The sequence below is a fragment of the Oncorhynchus kisutch genome, linkage group LG3 (assembly GCF_002021735.2).
Source record: "Oncorhynchus kisutch isolate 150728-3 linkage group LG3, Okis_V2, whole genome shotgun sequence".
NCBI lineage: Eukaryota > Metazoa > Chordata > Actinopteri > Salmoniformes > Salmonidae > Oncorhynchus > Oncorhynchus kisutch.
Genome location: NC_034176.2, coordinates 10,314,803 through 10,333,616, shown reverse-complemented (window position 1 = coordinate 10,333,616; position 18,814 = coordinate 10,314,803). Strand labels below are relative to the sequence as shown.

At 45.6% G+C, this 18,814-nt stretch overlaps 1 protein-coding gene across 1 annotated transcript in view; it reads left to right on the top strand.

Moving 5' to 3' along the window:
* Positions 1-18,390, top strand: part of stpg2 (sperm-tail PG-rich repeat containing 2) — an 82,646-nt gene extending 64,256 nt beyond the window's left edge. Inside the window, exons 13-14 of the mRNA XM_031817178.1 lie at positions 14,244-14,394; positions 16,280-18,390. Of these exons, the coding sequence (XP_031673038.1) occupies positions 14,244-14,381 (138 nt within the window). The 3' untranslated portion in view covers positions 14,382-14,394; positions 16,280-18,390. The remainder of the gene's footprint in view (positions 1-14,243; positions 14,395-16,279) is intronic.
* The last annotated feature ends 424 nt before the right edge of the window (positions 18,391-18,814 follow it).

Genomic DNA, 18,814 nt, shown 5'->3' with positions numbered 1-18,814 from the left:
GGTCTATTAGGGATCCCCATTAGTTCCTGCCAAGGCAGCAGTTACTCTTCCTGGGATTTATTATGCATCTCCATGAGTTCCTGCCAAGGCAGCAGCTACTCTTCCTGGGGTTTATTATGGATCCCCATTAGTTCCTGCCAAGGCAGCAGCTACTCTTGCTGGGGTTTATTATGGATCCCCATTAGTTCCTGCCAAGGCAGGAGATACTCTTCCTGGGGTTTATTATGTATCCCCATTAGTTCCTGCCAAGGGCGGCAACTACTCTTCCTGGGGTTTATTATGGATCCCCATGAGTTCCTGCCAAGGCAGCAGCTACTCTTCCTGAGGTCTATTATGGATCCCCATTAGTTCCTGCCAAGGGCGGCAACTACTCTTCCCGGGGTTTATTATGGATCCCCATTAGTTCCTGCCAAGGCAGCAGCTACTCTTCCTGGGGTTTATTATGCATCCCCATTAGTTCCTGCCAAGACAGCAGCTACTCTGCCTGGGGTTCATTATGGATCCCCATTAGTTCCTGCCAAGGCAGCAGCTACTCTTCCTGGGGTTTATTATGGATCCCCATTAGTTCCTGCCAAGGCAGCAGCTACTCTTCCTGGGGTTTATTATGCATCTCCATGAGTTCCTGCCAAGGCAGCAGCTACTCTTCCTGGGGTTTATTATGCATCTCCATAAGTTCGTGCCAAGGCAGCAGCTACTCTTCCTGGGGTTTATTATGGATCCCCATTAGTTCCTGCCAAGGCAGCAGCTACTCTTCCTGAGGTCTATTAGGGATCCCCATTAGTTCCTGCCATTGCAGCAGTTACTCTTCCTCGGGTTTATTATGCATCTCCATGAGTTCCTGCCAAGGCAGCAGCTACTCTTCCTGGGGTTTATTATGGATCCCCATTAGTTCCTGCCAAGGCAGCAGCTACTCTTCCTGGGGTTTATTATGGATCCCCATTAGTTCCTGCCAAGGCAGCAGATACTCTTCCTGGGGTTTATTATGTATCCCCATTAGTTCCTGCCAAGGGCGGCAACTACTCTTCCTGGGGTTTATTATGGATCCCCATGAGTTCCTGCCAAGGCAGCAGCTACTCTTCCTGAGGTCTATTATGGATCCCCATTAGTTCCTGCCAAGGGCGGCAACTACTCTTCCCGGGGTTTATTATGGATCCCCATTAGTTCCTGCCAAGGCAGCAGCTACTCTTCCCGGGGTTTATTATGCATCTCCATGAGTTCCTGCCAAGGCAGCAGCTACTCTTCCTGGGGTTTATTATGCATCTCCATGAGTTCCTGCCAAGGCAGCAGCTACTCTTCCTGAGGTCTATTATGGATCCCCATTAGTTCCTGCCAAGGGCGGCAACTACTCTTCCCGGGGTTTATTATGGATCCCCATTAGTTCCTGCCAAGGCAGCAGCTACTCTTCCCGGGGTTTATTATGCATCTCCATGAGTTCCTGCCAAGGCAGCAACTACTCTTCCTGGGGTTTATTATGGATCCCCATGAGTTCCTGCCAAGGCAGCAGCTACTCTTCCTGAGGTCTATTATGGATCCCCATTAGTTCCTGCCAAGGGCGGCAACTACTCTTCCCGGGGTTTATTATGGATCCCCATTAGTTCCTGCCAAGGCAGCAGCTACTCTTCCCGGGGTTTATTATGCATCTCCATGAGTTCCTGCCAAGGCAGCAGCTACTCTTCCTGGGGTTTATTATGCATCTCCATGAGTTCCTGCCAAGGCAGCAGCTACTCTTCCTGGAGTTTGTTATAGATCCCCATTAGTTCCTGCCAAGGCAGCAGCTACTCTTCCTGGAGTTTGTTATAGATCCCCATGAGTTCCTGCCAAGGCAGCAGCTACTCTTCCTGGGGTTTGTTATAGATCCCCATGAGTTCCTGCCAAGGCAGCAGCTACTCTTCCTGGGGTTTGTTATAGATCCCCATGAGTTCCTGCCAAAGCAGCAGCTACTCTTCCTGGAGTTTGTTATAGATCCCCATTAGTTCCTGCCAAGGCAGCAGCTACTCTTCCTGGGGTCCAAACACACACAGTTACATTACACTTAAAACAAAAGATAAAACAGTATATCATATAACACTGTCACACCACCACATACACAACACACCATGCAACAATATTACAATGTACCTGTGTGTAGAGTGCGTGTGCTAGCGTGTGTGTGTGTGTGTATGCGTGTATCTGTGCATGTGTGTGTGTCTCTTTACAGTCCCCGCTGTTCCATAAGGTGTATTTTTATCTGTTTTTTTAAATCAAATTCTGCTGTTTGCATCAGTTACAGTACTTGATGTGGAATAGAGTTCCATGTAGTCATGGCTCTATGTAGTACTGTGCGCCTCCCACAGTCTGTTCTGGACTTGGGGACTGTGAAGAGACCTCTGGTGGCATGTCTTGTGGGGTATGCATGGGTGTCCGAGCTGTGTGCCAGTAGTTTATACAGACACCAAATTGCATTCAGCTTGTCAACACCTCTTCCAAAAACAAATAGTGATGAAGTCAATCTGTCCTCCACTTTGAGCCATGAGAGATTGACATGCATATTATTAATGTTAACTCTCCATGTACATTTTACAGCCAGCCGTGCTGCTCTGTTCTGAGCCAATTGCAATTTTCCTAAGTCCCTCTTTGTGGCACCTGACCACATGACTGAACAGTAGTCCAGGTGCGACAAAACTAGGGCCTGTAGGACCTGCCTTGTTGATAGTGTTGTTAAGAAGGTAGAAACTAGGGCCTGTAGGACCTGCCTTGTTGATAGGGTGGGTGTCTCCAAGGTGGCATAGCAGTTCAGACGTCTTTTGTCCTCATCTTGTCGTGTCCTGTATATATATATATTTACAACTTTTTCACATACATTTTATTTTTATTTTCCATCAACTCATCTTCAAAACACTCTCCTGCAACCCGCCTCACCAATGTATATTTATAAAAAAGTATTATTTACCTCAGATCTGTAATCCTCCAAGAAGCTAGCCAGAAACTCCAAGAAGCTAGCCTGAAACTAGCCAGAAGCTAATCCAGAAGCTAGTTCAGAAGCTAGTTAGCTCCTTTACTGGCAAATCGTTAATATTCAGCTAACCACGGTTTGTGGTCATCAGCTATCCTTTAGCTCGAAAATCTATCGCCAGTTCTGTACGGCGCAGCGCGGCTCGGAACGGAACATACCGGACCAATTTTTCTCTCCATGTCCCTGGATTTCGACTGCTCTCTGGACATTCATACCCGGATCTCACAGCTAGCTAGCTGCTATCCGTGTGACTATCGGCCTTCGTCGATTCCGGAGCAAACATCAATTATTCCGGAGCTAGCAAGCTCCGTCAATCACTCCTGAGTTCCATCAATCACACCTGGGCTGCAGTCACCTATCCGGACCCGTTTTACTGCCTTCGCGGAGCCCCACCGGGCCTTCACAACTGGACTGCCGACGTTATCTACCCGAAGGAGTTATTCGGCTGGCTCCTCCGTCGCGACGTTACCTGAACGCCCATCTGCGGCCTGCTAACCGTTAGCTGTCTTACCGGCTGCTATCTGAATAGACAATCAGACAATTTTTTATTATTTTTTTATTATTTTTTAAATTATTATTATTATGTTTTCTTCTTGGGCCTCTATAACTATATCTATTGTTTTTATTTTTGTTGTTGTTGTGTGATTTGGATTAATCCCCTCTACCACACGGAACCCCACTAATCTACTGACGGAACGTAAGGGGTGGCTAACAGACCTCCATCCTATGCTAGCTTGCTACCGATGCCCTGGCTAGCTGTCTAAATCACCAACCAACCTCTCCACTCACCGGACCCTTTTGATCACTCGACTAAGCATGCCTATCCTTAATGTCAATATGTCTTGTCCATTTCTGTTCTGGTTAGTGTTTATTGGCTTATTTCACTGTAGAGCCTCTAGTCCTGCTCACTATACCTTATCCAACCTATTAGTTCCACCACCCACACATGCAATGACATCTCCTGGTTTCAACGATGTTTCTAGAGACAATATCTCTCTCTTCATCACTCAATACCTAGGTTTACCTCCACTGTATTCACATCCTACCATACATTTGTCTGTACATTATACCTTGATGCTATTTTATCGCCCCCAGAAACCTCCTTTTACTCTATGTTCCAGACGTTCTAGACGACCAATTCTCATAGCTTTTAGCCGTACCCTTATTCTACTCCTCCTATGTTCCTCTGGCGATGTAGAGGTGAATCCAGGCCCTACAGTGCCTAGCTCCACTCCTATTCCCCAGGCGCTCTCTTTTGACGACTTCTGTAACCGTAATAGCCTTGGTTTCATGCATGTTAACATTAGAAGCCTCCTCCCTAAGTTTGTTCTATTCACTGCTTTAGCACACTCTGCCAACCCGGATGTTCTAGCTGTGTCTGAATCCTGGCTTAGGAAGACCACCAAAAACTCAGACATTTTAATTCCAAACTACAACATTTTCAGACAAGATAGAACTGCCAAAGGGGGCGGTGTTGCAATCTACTGCAAAGATAGCCTGCAGAGTTCTGTCCTACTATCCAGGTCTGTACCCAAACAATTTGAACTTCTACTTTTAAAAATCCACCTCTCTAAAAACAAGTCTCTCACCGTTGCCGCCTGCTATAGACCACCCTCTGCCCCCAGCTGTGCTCTGGACACCATATGTGAACTGATTGCCCCCCATCTATCTTCAGAGTTCGTGCTGCTAGGCGACCTAAACTGGAACATGCTTAACACCCCAGCCATCCTACAATCTAAACTTGATGCCCTCAATCTCACACAAATAATCAATGAACCTACCAGGTACCTCCCCAAAACCTTAAACACGGGCACCCTCATAGATATCATCCTAACCAACTTTCCCTCTAAATACACCTCTGCTGTCTTCAACCAAGATCTCAGCGATCACTGCCTCATTGCCTGCATCCGTAATGGGTCAGCGGTCAAACGACCTCCACTCATCACTGTAAAACGCTCCCTGAAACACTTCTGCGAGCAGGCCTTTCTAATCGACCTGGCCGGGGTATCCTGGAAGGATATTGATCTCATCCCGTCAGTAGAGGATGCCCGGATATTTTTTTTAAATGCCTTCCTAACCATCTTAAATAAACATGCCCCATTCAAGAAATTTAGAACCAGGAACAGATATAGCCCTTGGTTCTCCCCAGACCTGACTGCCCTTAACCAACACAAAAACATCCTATGGCGTTCTGCATTAGCATCGAACAGCCCCCGTGATATGCAGCTGTTCAGGGAAGCTAGAAATCATTATACACAGGCAGTTAGAAAAGCCAAGGCTAGCTTTTTCAAGCAGAAATTTGCTTCCTGCAACACTAACTCAAAAAAGTTCTGGGACACTGTAAAGTCCATGGAGAATAAGAACACCTCCTCCCAGCTGCCCACTGCACTGAAGATAGGAAACACTGTCACCACTGATAAATCCACCATAATTGAGAATTTCAATAAGCATTTTTCTACGGCTGGCCATGCTTTCCACCTGGCTACTCCTACCCCGGACAACAGCACTGCACCCCCAACAGCAACTCGCCCAAGCCTTCCCCATTTCTCCTTCTCCCAAATCCATTCAGCTGATGTTCTGAAAGAGCTGCAAAATCTGGACCCCTACAAATCAGCCGGGCTAGACAATCTGGACCCTTTCTTTCTAAAATTATCTGCCGAAATTGTTGCCACCCCTATTACTAGCCTGTTCAACCTCTCTTTCGTGTCGTCTGAGATTCCCAAAGATTGGAAAGCAGCTGCGGTCATCCCCCTCTTCAAAGGGGGGGACACTCTTGACCCAAACTGCTACAGACCTATATCTATCCTACCGTGCCTTTCTAAGGTCTTCGAAAGCCAAGTCAACAAACAGATTACCGACCATTTCGAATCTCACCATACCTTCTCTGCTATGCAATCTGGTTTCAGAGCTGGTCATGGGTGCACCTCAGCCACGCTCAAGGTCCTAAACGATATCTTAACCGCCATCGATAAGAAACATTACTGTGCAGCCGTATTCATTGATCTGGCCAAGGCTTTCGACTCTGTCAATCACCATATCCTCATCGGCAGACTCGACAGCCTTGGTTTCTCAAATGATTGCCTCGCCTGGTTCACCAACTACTTCTCTGATAGAGTTCAGTGTGTCAAATCGGAGGGTCTGCTGTCCGGACCTCTGGCAGTCTCTATGGGGGTGCCACAGGGTTCAATTCTTGGACCGACTCTCTTCTCTGTATACATCAATGAGGTCGCTCTTGCTGCTGGTGAGTCCCTGATCCACCTCTACGCAGACGACACCATTCTGTATACTTCCGGCCCTTCTTTGGACACTGTGTTAACAACCCTCCAGGCAAGCTTCAATGCCATACAACTCTCCTTCCGTGGCCTCCAATTGCTCTTAAATACAAGTAAAACTAAATGCATGCTCTTCAACCGATCGCTACCTGCACCTACCCGCCTGTCCAACATCACTACTCTGGACGGCTCTGACTTAGAATACGTGGACAACTACAAATACTTAGGTGTCTGGTTAGACTGTAAACTCTCCTTCCAGACCCATATCAAACATCTCCAATCCAAAGTTAAATCTAGAATTGGCTTCCTATTTCGCAACAAAGCATCCTTCACTCATGCTGCCAAACATACCCTTGTAAAACTGACCATCCTACCAATCCTCGACTTTGGCGATGTCATTTACAAAATAGCCTCCAATACCCTACTCAACAAATTGGATGCAGTCTATCACAGTGCAATCCGTTTTATCACCAAAGCCCCATATACTACCCACCATTGCGACCTGTACGCTCTCGTTGGCTGGCCCTCGCTTCATACTCGTCGCCAAACCCACTGGCTCCATGTCATCTACAAGACCCTGCTAGGTAAAGTCCCCCCTTATCTCAGCTCGCTGGTCACCATAGCATCTCCCACCTGTAGCACACGCTCCAGCAGGTATATCTCTCTAGTCACCCCCAAAACCAATTCTTTCTTTGGCCGCCTCTCCTTCCAGTTCTCTGCTGCCAATGACTGGAACGAACTACAAAAATCTCTGAAACTGGAAACACTTATCTCCCTCACTAGCTTTAAGCACCAACTGTCAGAGCAGCTCACAGATTACTGCACCTGTACATAGCCCACCTATAATTTAGCCCAAACAACTACCTCTTTCCCAACTGTATTTAATTTTAATTAATTAATTTATTTTGCTCCTTTGCACCCCATTATTTTTTTATTTCTACTTTGCACATTCTTCCATTGCAAAACTACCATTCCAGTATTTTACTTGCTATATTGTATTTACTTTGCCATCATGGCCTTTTTTGCCTTTACCTCCCTTCTCACCTCATTTGCTCACATTGTATATAGACTTGTTTATACTGCATTATTGACTGTATGTTTGTTTTTACTCCCAGTGTAACTCTGTGTCGTTTTATCTGTCGAACTGCTTTGCTTTATCTTGGCCAGGTCGCAATTGTAAATGAGAACTTGTTCTCAACTTGCCTACCTGGTTAAATAAAGGTAAAATAAATAAATAAATAAAAAATAGTGTTGTTAAGAAGGTAGAGCAGTGCTTTATTATACTGTTATATCAATATGTTTCGACCATGACAGTTTACAATCCAGGGTTACTCCAAGCAGTTTAGTCACCTCAACTTGCTCAATTTCCACATGATTTATTACAATATGTAGTTGAGGTTTAGGGTTTAGTGAATGATTTGTCCCAAATACAATGCTTTTAGTTTTTGAAATATTTTGGACTAACTTACTTCTTGCCACCCATTCTGAAACTACCTGCAGATCTGTGTTAAGTGTCGCAGTCATTTCAGTCGCTACGGTAGCTGACGTGTATAGTGTTGAGTCATCTGCATGTCAGTGGCTCTCCAGGCAGACTTAAACAAACACTGAGAGTATTTGAAAAGATCAAATCAAAGGGTATCTATCAAACACTCATTGTGACATTAACACAGAACAGCATTGAGCCATCCTCATCGTGACATTAACACAGAACAGTATTGAGCCATCTCTGTCGACTTGGACAACTGGAATATAACTGTTGTAGTAGCAAAGACAAATGAATGGTGTATTTTGTTTACAAAATGTAGAAAGTAATGCAAAATGTATTTCACAGGTATTTGACAAATGAGCTCTGTGATTCCGATGTGCCTGTGAGTTAAAAGAGCATGGCAGTACACTCTACTGTAGTCTCTATCTTTCTGTTATTTTGAGAAATAAAGCTTTGGGAATTACCTTGTAGTCATAAAACTTGTGAAGTGTTTGATATGATCTCCTACCTCTCTTCAGTCTTATTAGGCTATGGTGCATTAAACATTACGGTGCAGAGAAACCTTTCAAAAGTGTCCCTCGCTGTTCAATAGCTGGTCTGTTCTGGTCTGGTGTGTCCCTCGCTGTTCAATAGCTGGTCTGTTCTGTTCTGGTGTGTCCCTCGCTGTTCAATAGCTGGTCTGTTCTGTTCTGGTGTGTCCCTCGCTGTTCAATAGCTGGTCTGTTCTGTTCTGGTGTGTCCCTCGCTGTTCAATAGCTGTTCTGTTCTGGTGTGTCCCTCGCTGTTCAATAGTTGGTCTGTTCTGGTCTGGTGTGTCCCTCGCTGTTCAATAGTTGGTCTGTTCTGTTCTGGTGTGTCCCTCGCTGTTCAATAGCTGGTCTGTTCTGTTCTGGTGTGTCCCTCGCTGTTCAATAGCTGTTCAATAGCTGGTCTGTTCTGTTCTGGTGTGTCCCTCGCTGTTCAATAGCTGGTCTGTTCTGGTCTGGTGTGTCCCTCGCTGTTCAATAGTTGGTCTGTTCTGGTCTGGTGTGTCCCTCGCTGTTCAATAGCTGGTCTGTTCTGTTCTGGTGTGTCCCTCGCTGTTCAATAGCTGGTCTGTTCTGTTCTGGTGTGTCCCTCGCTGTTCAATAGTTGGTCTGTTCTGGTCTGGTGTGTCCCTCGCTGTTCAATAGCTGGTCTGTTCTGTTCTGGTGTGTCCCTCGCTGTTCAATAGCTGGTCTGTTCTGTTCTGGTGTGTCCCTCGCTGTTCAATAGTTGGTCTGTTCTGGTCTGGTGTGTCCCTCGCTGTTCAATAGCTGTTCAATAGCTGGTCTGTTCTGGTCTGGTGTGTCCCTCGCTGTTCAATAGCTGTTCAATAGCTGGTCTGTTCTGGTCTGGTGTGTCCCTCGCTGTTCAATAGCTGGTCTGTTCTGGTCTGGTGTGTCCCCCGCTGTTCAATTGCTGGTCAGTAGCTGTTCAATAGCTGGTCTGCGTCCGAAACTATACTGTATGTAGTTCACAACTTTTGACCAGAGACCTTTTGACCAGAGACCAGAGACCTTTTGACCAGAGACCTTTTGACCAGAGACCAGAGACCTTTTGACCAGAGACCTTTTGACCATAGACCTTTTGACCAGAGACCTTTTGACCAGAGACCTTTTGACCAAAGACCAGAGACCTTTTGACCAGAGACCTTTTGACCAGAGACCTTTTGACCAGAGACCAGAGACCTTTTGACCAGAGACCTTTTGACCAGAGATCAGAGACCTTTTGACCAGAGACCAGAGACCTGGTCTAAAGTAGTACACTATTTAGGGAATAGGGAGCCATTTAGGACACAACCTTGAAGTTCATATCACTGTGATTGGCTAGTAACTGTAGTTCATATCACTGTGATTGGCTAGTAACTGTAGTTCATATCACTGTGATTGGCTAGTAACTGTAGTTCATATCACTGTGATTGGCTAGTAACTGTAAAGCAATACACTGTTGGAACGGCACGGTGGAACTACATGGTTTGAAAGTTTCTAGGGACATATGTTATTGTGACAGACAGAACAAGCAAATGGGTCTGTGTTTGAGCGACTGTGTTTGTGTTTGTGTGTGTGTGTACGTGTGTGTGCTTGTATAAGTGTGTATGCGTGTGTCACCCCTGTGGTGGTGATTCCCTGGGCATCGCATCACCTGTTCAACCGCGGGGCACTTCAACCCCGGGGCACCCTAGTGCTGAACCCATCCCAAACACATCAAACAGATCAATAAGCACCAAGCCGCTTCTTCTCCCGACGTTGCTCCTGGCATACAGATCGGGCTGCCGCCACGAGCTGCTCTGTGAATACAGATCGCGGCATGTGAATTTGTGGATCTCAGAACTAGGACGGGGGGAGGTCAAGCTTTGAAGTGCATGTGGAATTCCCACCCATTTCCTCTTTTTGTGCTGTTGGCTATTTTAGTGAACTCCACACTCCTATACTGCACTCTGACTCTACTCTAGTGGTCTTAAGGTCAGCAGGTGGTAATCTACTCTAGTGGTCGTAAGGTCAGCAGGTGGTAGTCTACTCTAGTGGTCTTAAGGTCAGCAGGTGGTAATCTACTCTAGTGGTCTTAAGGTCAGCAGGTGGTAGTAGTCTACTCTAGTGGTCTTAAGGTCAGCAGGTGGTAGTCTACTCTAATGGTCTTAAGGTCAGCAGGTGGTAATCTACTCTAGTGGTCTTAAGGTCAGCAGGTGGTAGAAGTCTACTCTAGTGGTCTTAAGGTCAGCAGGTGGTAGTCTACTCTAGTGGTCGTAAGTTCAACAGGTGGTAGTCTACTCTAGTGGTCGTAAGGTCAGCAGGTGGTAGTCTACTCTAGTGGTCTTAAGGTCAGCAGGTGGTAGTCTACTCTAGTGGTCGTAAGGTCAGCAGGTGGTAGTCTACTCTAGTGGTCGTAAGGTCAGCAGGTGGTAGTCTACTCTAGTGGTTTTAAGGTCAGCAGGTGGTAGTCTACTCTAGTGGTCTTAAGGTCAGCAGGTGGTAGTCTACTCTAGTGGTCGTAAGGTCAGCAGGTGGTAGTCTACTCTAGTGGTTGTAAGGTCAGCAGGTGGTAGTCTACTCTAGTGGTTTTAAGGTCATCAGGTGGTAGTCTACTCTAGTGGTTTTAAGGTCAGCAGGTGGTAGTCTACTCTAGTGGTCTTAAGGTCAGCAGGTGGTAGTCTACTCTAGTGGTTTTAAGGTCATCAGGTGGTAGTCTACTCTAGTGGTCTTAAGGTCAGCAGGTGGAGTAGCTTGGTGCTAATCGATCTGTTTGATGTGTTTGGGAGGGTTTAGCACTAGGGTGCCCCGGAGTTGAACAGGTGATGGGATACCCAGGGAATCACCACCACAGCGGAGGCGTACATGGTGGGGCTACACACACGTATGAGTACGCACATGCACACACACACACACACACACACACACACACACACACACACACACACACACACACACACACACACACACACACACACACACACACACACACACACACACACACACACACACACACACACACACACACACACAGTCTCTCAAACACAGTCTCTCAAACACAGTCTCTCAAACAGTCTCACAAACACAGTCTCTCAAACACAGTCTCACAAACACAGTCTCACAAACAAAGTCTCACAAACACAGTCTCACAAACACAGTCTCACAAACACAGTCTCACAAACACAGTCTCACAAACACAGTCTCTCAAACACAGCAGGTGGTGGAGCTCGGTGTTGCACTCCACCGACTGTCAACACTTAGAAAAAAGGGTTCTTCGGCTGTCCCTATAGGATAACCCTTTTGGGTTCCAGTTAGAACACTTTTTGGTTCCAGGTAGAACCCTTTTGGGTTCCATGTAGAACTAACTGGAACCAAAAAGGTTTCTTCAAAGGGTTCTTCTATGGGGACACCTGAAGAACCCTTTTAGGTTCTAGATAGCACCTTTTTTTCTAAGCGAGGTTACTGAGGACTGCTGAGGTTGTTATTCAGCCTGGTGTAGTCTACCCGGTGACAGGAACAGATGGTTTTTACAACCTCACTGATTCTGACTGACTGCAAATTACATTTGATTATATTAAACAAGGACAAGAAAGATTAGAGGAATGAGCTACATACTGTAAGAAAATGTTGTTTTGTTTCAAGAGCTGCGTGAACCACGTTATTATAGTAGTTATACCGATAAGTTCAGAATTCTCTACCAGCGATATCTCCTTCTTGGCAAATTATGAAATGGGGTCAGGAGAGATATTTCAAGGTTTGAATTGTTGACACACCTAACATTTTTATGTAGTCATATTCTGTGACACACAGGCCAGCATTTTTGTCTGAGATTGTCACTCAAACAAAAGGTTAAATTGACCTTAAATGACCTGAGAGTTTTCCCTCCACAAATCAGTGCATAAATCCATATATAATTCCCTTTTCCACCCCCAAAAGTGTAGTGTCATCACTTTGCCCTTCCTTCCCCTTGTTGTGTTGTGCGCTGTGCTCTTTTCACTGTGTTTCTCTGTAGCTGCGGTCTAAGGCACTGCATCTCAGTGCTAGAGGCGGTACTACAGACCCTGGTTAGATTCCAGGCTGTATCACAACCGGCCGTGATTGGGAGTCCCATATGGCGGTGCACAATTGGCCCAGCGTCATCTGGATTTGACCGGTGTAGTCCGTCATTGTAACTTGCATAGTTAAAAAAGGTTAAATAAATACAATAAAAGCTAGTAGCTACATCTCTTCCCTGTGTTTCTCTGTAGCTAGTAGCTACATCTCTTCACTGTGTTTCTCTGTAGCTAGTAGCTACATCTCTTCACTGTGTTTCTCTGTAGCAAGTAGCTACATCTCTTCACTGTGTTTCTCTGTAGCTAGTAGCTACATCTCTTCACTGTGTTTCTCTGTAGCTAGTAGCTACATCTCTTCCCTGTGTTTCTCTGTAGCTAGTAGCTACATCTCTTCCCTGTGTTTCTCTGTAGCTAGTAGCTACATCTCTTCCCTGTGTTTCTCTGTAGCTAGTAGCTACATCTCTTCACTGTGTTTCTCTGTAGCTAGTAGCTACATCTCTTCCCTGTGTTTCTCTGTAGCTAGTAGCTACATCTCTTCACTGTGTTTCTCTGTAGCTAGTAGCTACATCTCTTCACTGTGTTTCTCTGTAGCTAGTAGCTACATCTCTTCCCTGTGTTTCTCTGTAGCTAGTAGCTACATCTCTGCACTGTGTTTCTCTGTAGCTAGTAGCTACATCTCTTCACTGTGTTTCTCTGTAGCTAGTAGCTACATCTCTTCACTGTGTTTCTCTGTAGCTAGTAGCTACATCTCTTCACTGTGTTTCTCTGTAGCTAGTAGCTACATCTCTTCCCTGTGTTTCTCTGTAGCTAGTAGCTACATCTCTTCACTGTGTTTCTCTGTAGCTAGTAGCTACATCTCTTCAATGTGTTTCTCTGTAGCTAGTAGCTACATCTCTTCACTGTGTTTCTCTGTAGCTAGTAGCTACATCTCTTCACTGTGTTTCTCTGTAGCTAGTAGCTACATCTCTTCCCTGTGTTTCTCTGTAGCTAGTAGCTACATCTCTTCACTGTGTTTCTCTGTAGCTAGTAGCTACATCTCTTCACTGTGTTTCTCTGTAGCTAGTAGCTACATCTCTTCACTGTGTTTCTCTGTAGCTAGTAGCTACATCTCTTCACTGTGTTTCTCTGTAGCTAGTAGCTACATCTCTTCACTGTGTTTCTCTGTAGCTAGTAGCTACATCTCTTCACTGTGTTTCTCTGTAGCTAGTAGCTACATCTCTTCCCTGTGTTTCTCTGTAGCAAGTAGCTACATCTCTTCACTGTGTTTCTCTGTGGCTAGTAGCTACATCTCTTCACTGTGTTTCTCTGTAGCTAGTAGCTACATCTCTTCACTGTGTTTCTCTGTAGCTAGTAGCTACGTCTCTTCACTGTGTTTCTCTGTAGCTAGTAGCTACATCTCTTCACTGTGTTTCTCTGTAGCTACTGTAGTAGCTACATCCGCCATGTTATTGATCACTCACCTCTGTGAGAGGGAAACTGGGTCACCCTGAACCGCTGTTGCAATGGAAACATGGAATTCAGTTCTCATATGGATTACAACAAGGAGTACTGACCTTTTACTCGTGTTGTTGCCCTTTAGGGAGTTCCTTCCCAGGTTGTGTTGTTGCCCTTTAGGGAGTTCCTTCCCAGGTTGTGTTGTTGCCCTTTAGGGAGTTCCTTCCCAGGTTGTGTTGTTGCCCTTTAGGGAGTTCCTTCCCAGGTTGTGTTGTTGCCCTTTAGGGAGTTCCTTCCCAGGTTGTGTTGTTGCCCTTTAGGGAGTTCCTTCCCAGGTTGTGTTGTTGCCCTTTAGGGAGTTCCTTCCCAGGTTGTGTTGTTGCCCTTTAGGGAGTTCCTTCCCAGGTTGTGTTGTTGCCCTTTAGGGAGTTCCTTCCCAGGTTGTGTTGTTGCCCTTTAGGGAGTTCCTTCCCAGGTTGTTTGAATCTTTCCCTTTGTTTTGTTGTGTTTCCCTCTCAGCTCAGCCCAGCGATCATGGACACGGTTCTGAAGGGCACGTTCAACGTAACCCTCAACAACCCGCTGAGCAACCATTACCCTGCCCCTCACCTATTGAGTGCCTTGCCGCCGCCGCCGCTCACCCTCAGCAGTGTATAGAGCAGGGTCAAAGGTGAGAGGGAGGTCCTTCTGCAAACTGTACTGACACAAACTGTATCTGATAGCATTATTTTACACATGCTCCATTTCAGCTTTGCCTACAGTAGGTGAGATTGTGAGGTACTTGGGTAGGTTGTCAGGGTAGGTCGTCAGGTTGTTCCATTGCCTGGGGGAGATTGTGAGGTACTGGGGTAGGTTGTCAGGGTAGGTCGTCAGGTTGTTCCATTGCCTGGGGGAGATTGTGAGGTACTGGGGTAGGTTGTCAGGGTAGGTCATTAGGTAGTTCCATTGCCTGGGGGAGATTGTGAGGTACTGGGGTAGGTTGTCAGGGTAGGTCATTAGGTAGTTCCATTGCCTGGGGGAGATTGTGAGGTACTGGGGTAGGTTGTCAGGGTAGGTCGTTAGGTAGTTCCATTGCCTGGGGGAGATTGTGAGGTACTGGGGTAGGTTGTCAGGGTAGGTCGTTAGGTAGTTCCATTGCCTGGGGGAGATTGTGAGGTACTGGGGTAGGGAGTCAGGGTAGGTCGTTAGGTAGTTCCATTGCCTGGGGGAGATTGTGAGGTACTGGGGTAGGTTGTCAGGGTAGGTCGTTAGGTAGTTCCATTGCCTGGGGGAGATTGTGAGGTACTGGGGTAGGTTGTCAGGGTAGGTCATCAGGTTGTTCCATTGCCTGGGGGAGATTGTGAGGTACTGGGGTAGGTTGTCAGGGTTGGTCGTTCGGTAGTTCCATTGCCTGGGGGAGATTGTGAGGTACCGGGGTAGGGTGTCAGGGTAGGTCATTAGGTAGTTCCATTGCCTGGGGGAGATTGTGAGGTACTGGGGTAGGTTGTCAGGGTAGGTCGTCAGGTTGTTCCATTGCCTGGAGGAGATTGTGAGGTACTGGGGTAGGTTGTCAGGGTAGGTCGTCAGGTTGTTCCATTGCCTGGAGGAGATTGTGAGGTACTGGGGTAGGTTGTCAGGGTAGGTCGTCAGGTTGTTCCATTGCCTGGAGGAGATTGTGAGGTACTGGGGTAGGTTGTCAGGGTAGGTCGTCAGGTTGTTCCATTGCCTGGGGGAGATTGTGAGGGACTGGGGTAGGGTGTCAGGGTAGGTCGTCAGGTTGTTCCATTGCCTGGGGGAGATTGTGAGGTACTGGGGTAGGTTGTCAGGGTAGGTTGGGGATTCTGGAATTCCTGTGTACCATCCTGTGTTTGTCACGTGAAGGCAAAAGAGATTATCATTCTGAACTGTGTCGATGAGTGTGAGGTACTGGGGTAGGTCGTATCATTATATTCTGAACTGTGTCGATGAGTGTGAGGTACTGGGGTAGGTCGTATCGTTACATTCTGAACTGTGTCGATGAGTGTGAGGTACTGGGGTAGGTCGTATCGTTACATTCTGAACTGTGTCGATGAGTGTGAGGTACTGGGGTAGGTCGTATCATTACATTCTGAACTGTGTCGATGAGTGTGAGGTACTGGGGTAGGTCGTATCATTACATTCTGAACTGTGTCGATGAGTGTGAGGTACTGGGGTAGGTCGTATCATTACATTCTGAACTGTGTCGATGAGTGTGAGGTACTGGGGTAGGTCGTATCATTACATTCTGAACTGTGTCGATGAGTGTGAGGTACTGGGGTAGGTCGTATCATTACATTCTGAACTGTGTCGATGAGTGTGAGGTACTGGGGTAGGTCGTATCATTACATTCTGAACTGTGTCGATGAGTGTGAGGTACTGGGGTAGGTCGTATCATTACATTCTGAACTGTGTCGATGAGTGTGAGGTGTTGATTGAAGGATTTTGGAGCTGGTAGTTTGTTTCCAGTAATTATCTGATGAGAACAGAACACAGTGTCTGGCCTGTGAAACCAAGGTTGTCTGTTTACCAGCAGTAACATGATTGATTTTTGTTTTCAGGGAGCTTTTTGGAGGGAACCACAGACTGCCCTGATGTTTCAGCATTGGGAAATACAATTCAAATAAATAGATGTTAAATAATAAATGTTTCTTTTACATTCATTTGTAAACACATTGATAATTATTCAACAACCTTTAGAACAGAGGTAAAACTAGATTTAGCTGCAGGCCAATTTTTTTCTGAGCGGGTGGTCAGGTGGGCTGAACATTATTTTTTATAATTTAAGCCCGAATAAGATATTGTATTTGACAATAACATGGTCATTTCTTGCCTTTGATTACACAGAGACACGCTCCCACCATGTCATTTCAACCTGGATAATTTGGTCATATTTGGTTGAGACGTTGTTCAATGAGATTACAACCTATATCCACCCACTCAAAAAAGACAGCCAAAAGTTAGTTGAATTTCCAACGTGTTATGTTATCACTGTGCTTTCAACCATCTCAATGCACAACCAAATTCCAATGGAAAAACAATGTCCAACATATCAATGATCAATTTGTAGACCAACTAGAATTAAAGCCAGACTAAGTCAGTATCACAGATGGAACTATCCAAGCAGAACATACATATATTTGGTTGTGTTGACAACCAAAACACAGTTCAATACCCAGTTTGTCTACAAATGAATAACTCATCTGTTGGATTCACATCTCCATCTCAACCAAAAGTCACAGTTAAAGAATAGGACTAAATATAATCTAATTTAATCTAAACTATAAATTCACTTTAAGTAATGTTTTATTTGAATGAGTTGTATTCTTGGTTGAGATTGAGATGTGAATCCAACGTTTTAATGATTAACATGAAGATTACATTTGAAATCAACCCGAGCCTGAAACCCTAGGCTTACTGTATATGTATAGTCTATTTGTAGTTGAACCCCAGGATGAATCGAAGCAATAGCTGTTGATGCCTTTGTAAATATTATACAGGCCTAAATAGTATTATTGGTGATACGAGTAATAGGGTAGCTGTAGATAGATCAATTCTCCAGTAGTCAGTCTTGTTGAAGATCTGACGTTGTTTTAAAGCTACAAATTCAACATATTTTATAGAAGGTTTGTCTATGTTGTCTAGGTAAAGTCCCCCCTTTATCTCAGCTCGCTGGTCACCATAGCATCTCCCACCTGTAGCACACGCTCCAGCAGGTATATCTCTCTAGTCACCCCCAAAACCAATTCTTTCTTTGGCCGCCTCTCCTTCCAGTTCTCTGCTGCCAATGACTGGAACGAACTACAAAAATCTCTGAAACTGGAAACACTTATCTCCCTCACTAGCTTTAAGCACCAACTGTCAGAGCAGCTCACAGATTACTGCACCTGTACATAGCCCACCTATAATTTAGCCCAAACAACTACCTCTTTCCCAACTGTATTTAATTAATTAATTAATTAATATCCAATGTATTTTCCACCACAGGAGGTTGGTGGCACCTTAATTAGGGAGGACGTGCTCGTGGTAATGACTGGAGCGGAATCAGTGGAACGGGTATCGACTACATCGAATACATGGTTTCCTTTTGCTCCATTTCCAGCCCTATTCCCTATCATCCCAAATGGCGCCCTATTCCCTATAGTGGACTCATTTGGAACAGGGCAATGGTCAAAGGTGCTGCACTATGTAAGGAATAGTGTACTATTTGGGAAGCAGGCCTTGTCTTATTCTAGACACAGTGGCCAACACTGGATTTGTTTACTTTCAGCCACCATACTTCTAAGTAGTCTGAATATGAAATAGTAAGTGATCCCTCAGTTCATATCCCAAAGCTCATCTTACCTTGGATATTGGGATAGTAAAATATAGATGGGTGTCTGAGCTCCTTGCTCATTATTGATGCTGAAATGATTGATATCCACATCCAGGATATTTATTTAACTTGGCAAGTCAGTTAAGAACAAAATCTTATTTTCAATGACGGCCTAGGAACTGTGGGTTAACTGCCTGTTCAGGGGCAGAACAACAGATTTTGTACCTTTGAACTTGAATTTGAACTTGCAACCTTTTAGTTCCTAGTCCAACGCTCTAACCACTAGGCTACCCTGCTGCCCCTATCATGTCCAAATTGTACTGTATGTCTATTTTGTTGGCAGATAAAAACATGTTTTCTTTTTCTTCCTGTCCTTAGTTTTCTTCCTATCAGTGTTGTACTGTATGAGAATGCCAAGGGGGACGTTGCCCTTTCAAATAGTCACGACTACCCTTCAGGAGATCCTGATCCACAGACAGAATGCTCCCTCTCACAGAGAAGAGATTTATCCTCCGTTCCTCTCTTTCTCCAGATGACAGTAGATAAATCACATGCTTGTTTGCACTGATGCTTTGATTAGTCAACGCAGGGCCATACACTCACAGTATGAAGGAGAAAGGAAGTGTGGGGTGATGTGGTGTGGGATGGTGTAGTGTGGTGGTGTGATGTGGTGTGGTGGTGTGGGATGGTGTAGTGTGGTGGTGTGATGTGGTGCGGTGTGGGGTGGTGTGATGTGGTGCGGTGTGGGGTGGTGTGGTGGGGGGTGGGGCAGGGTGGGGTG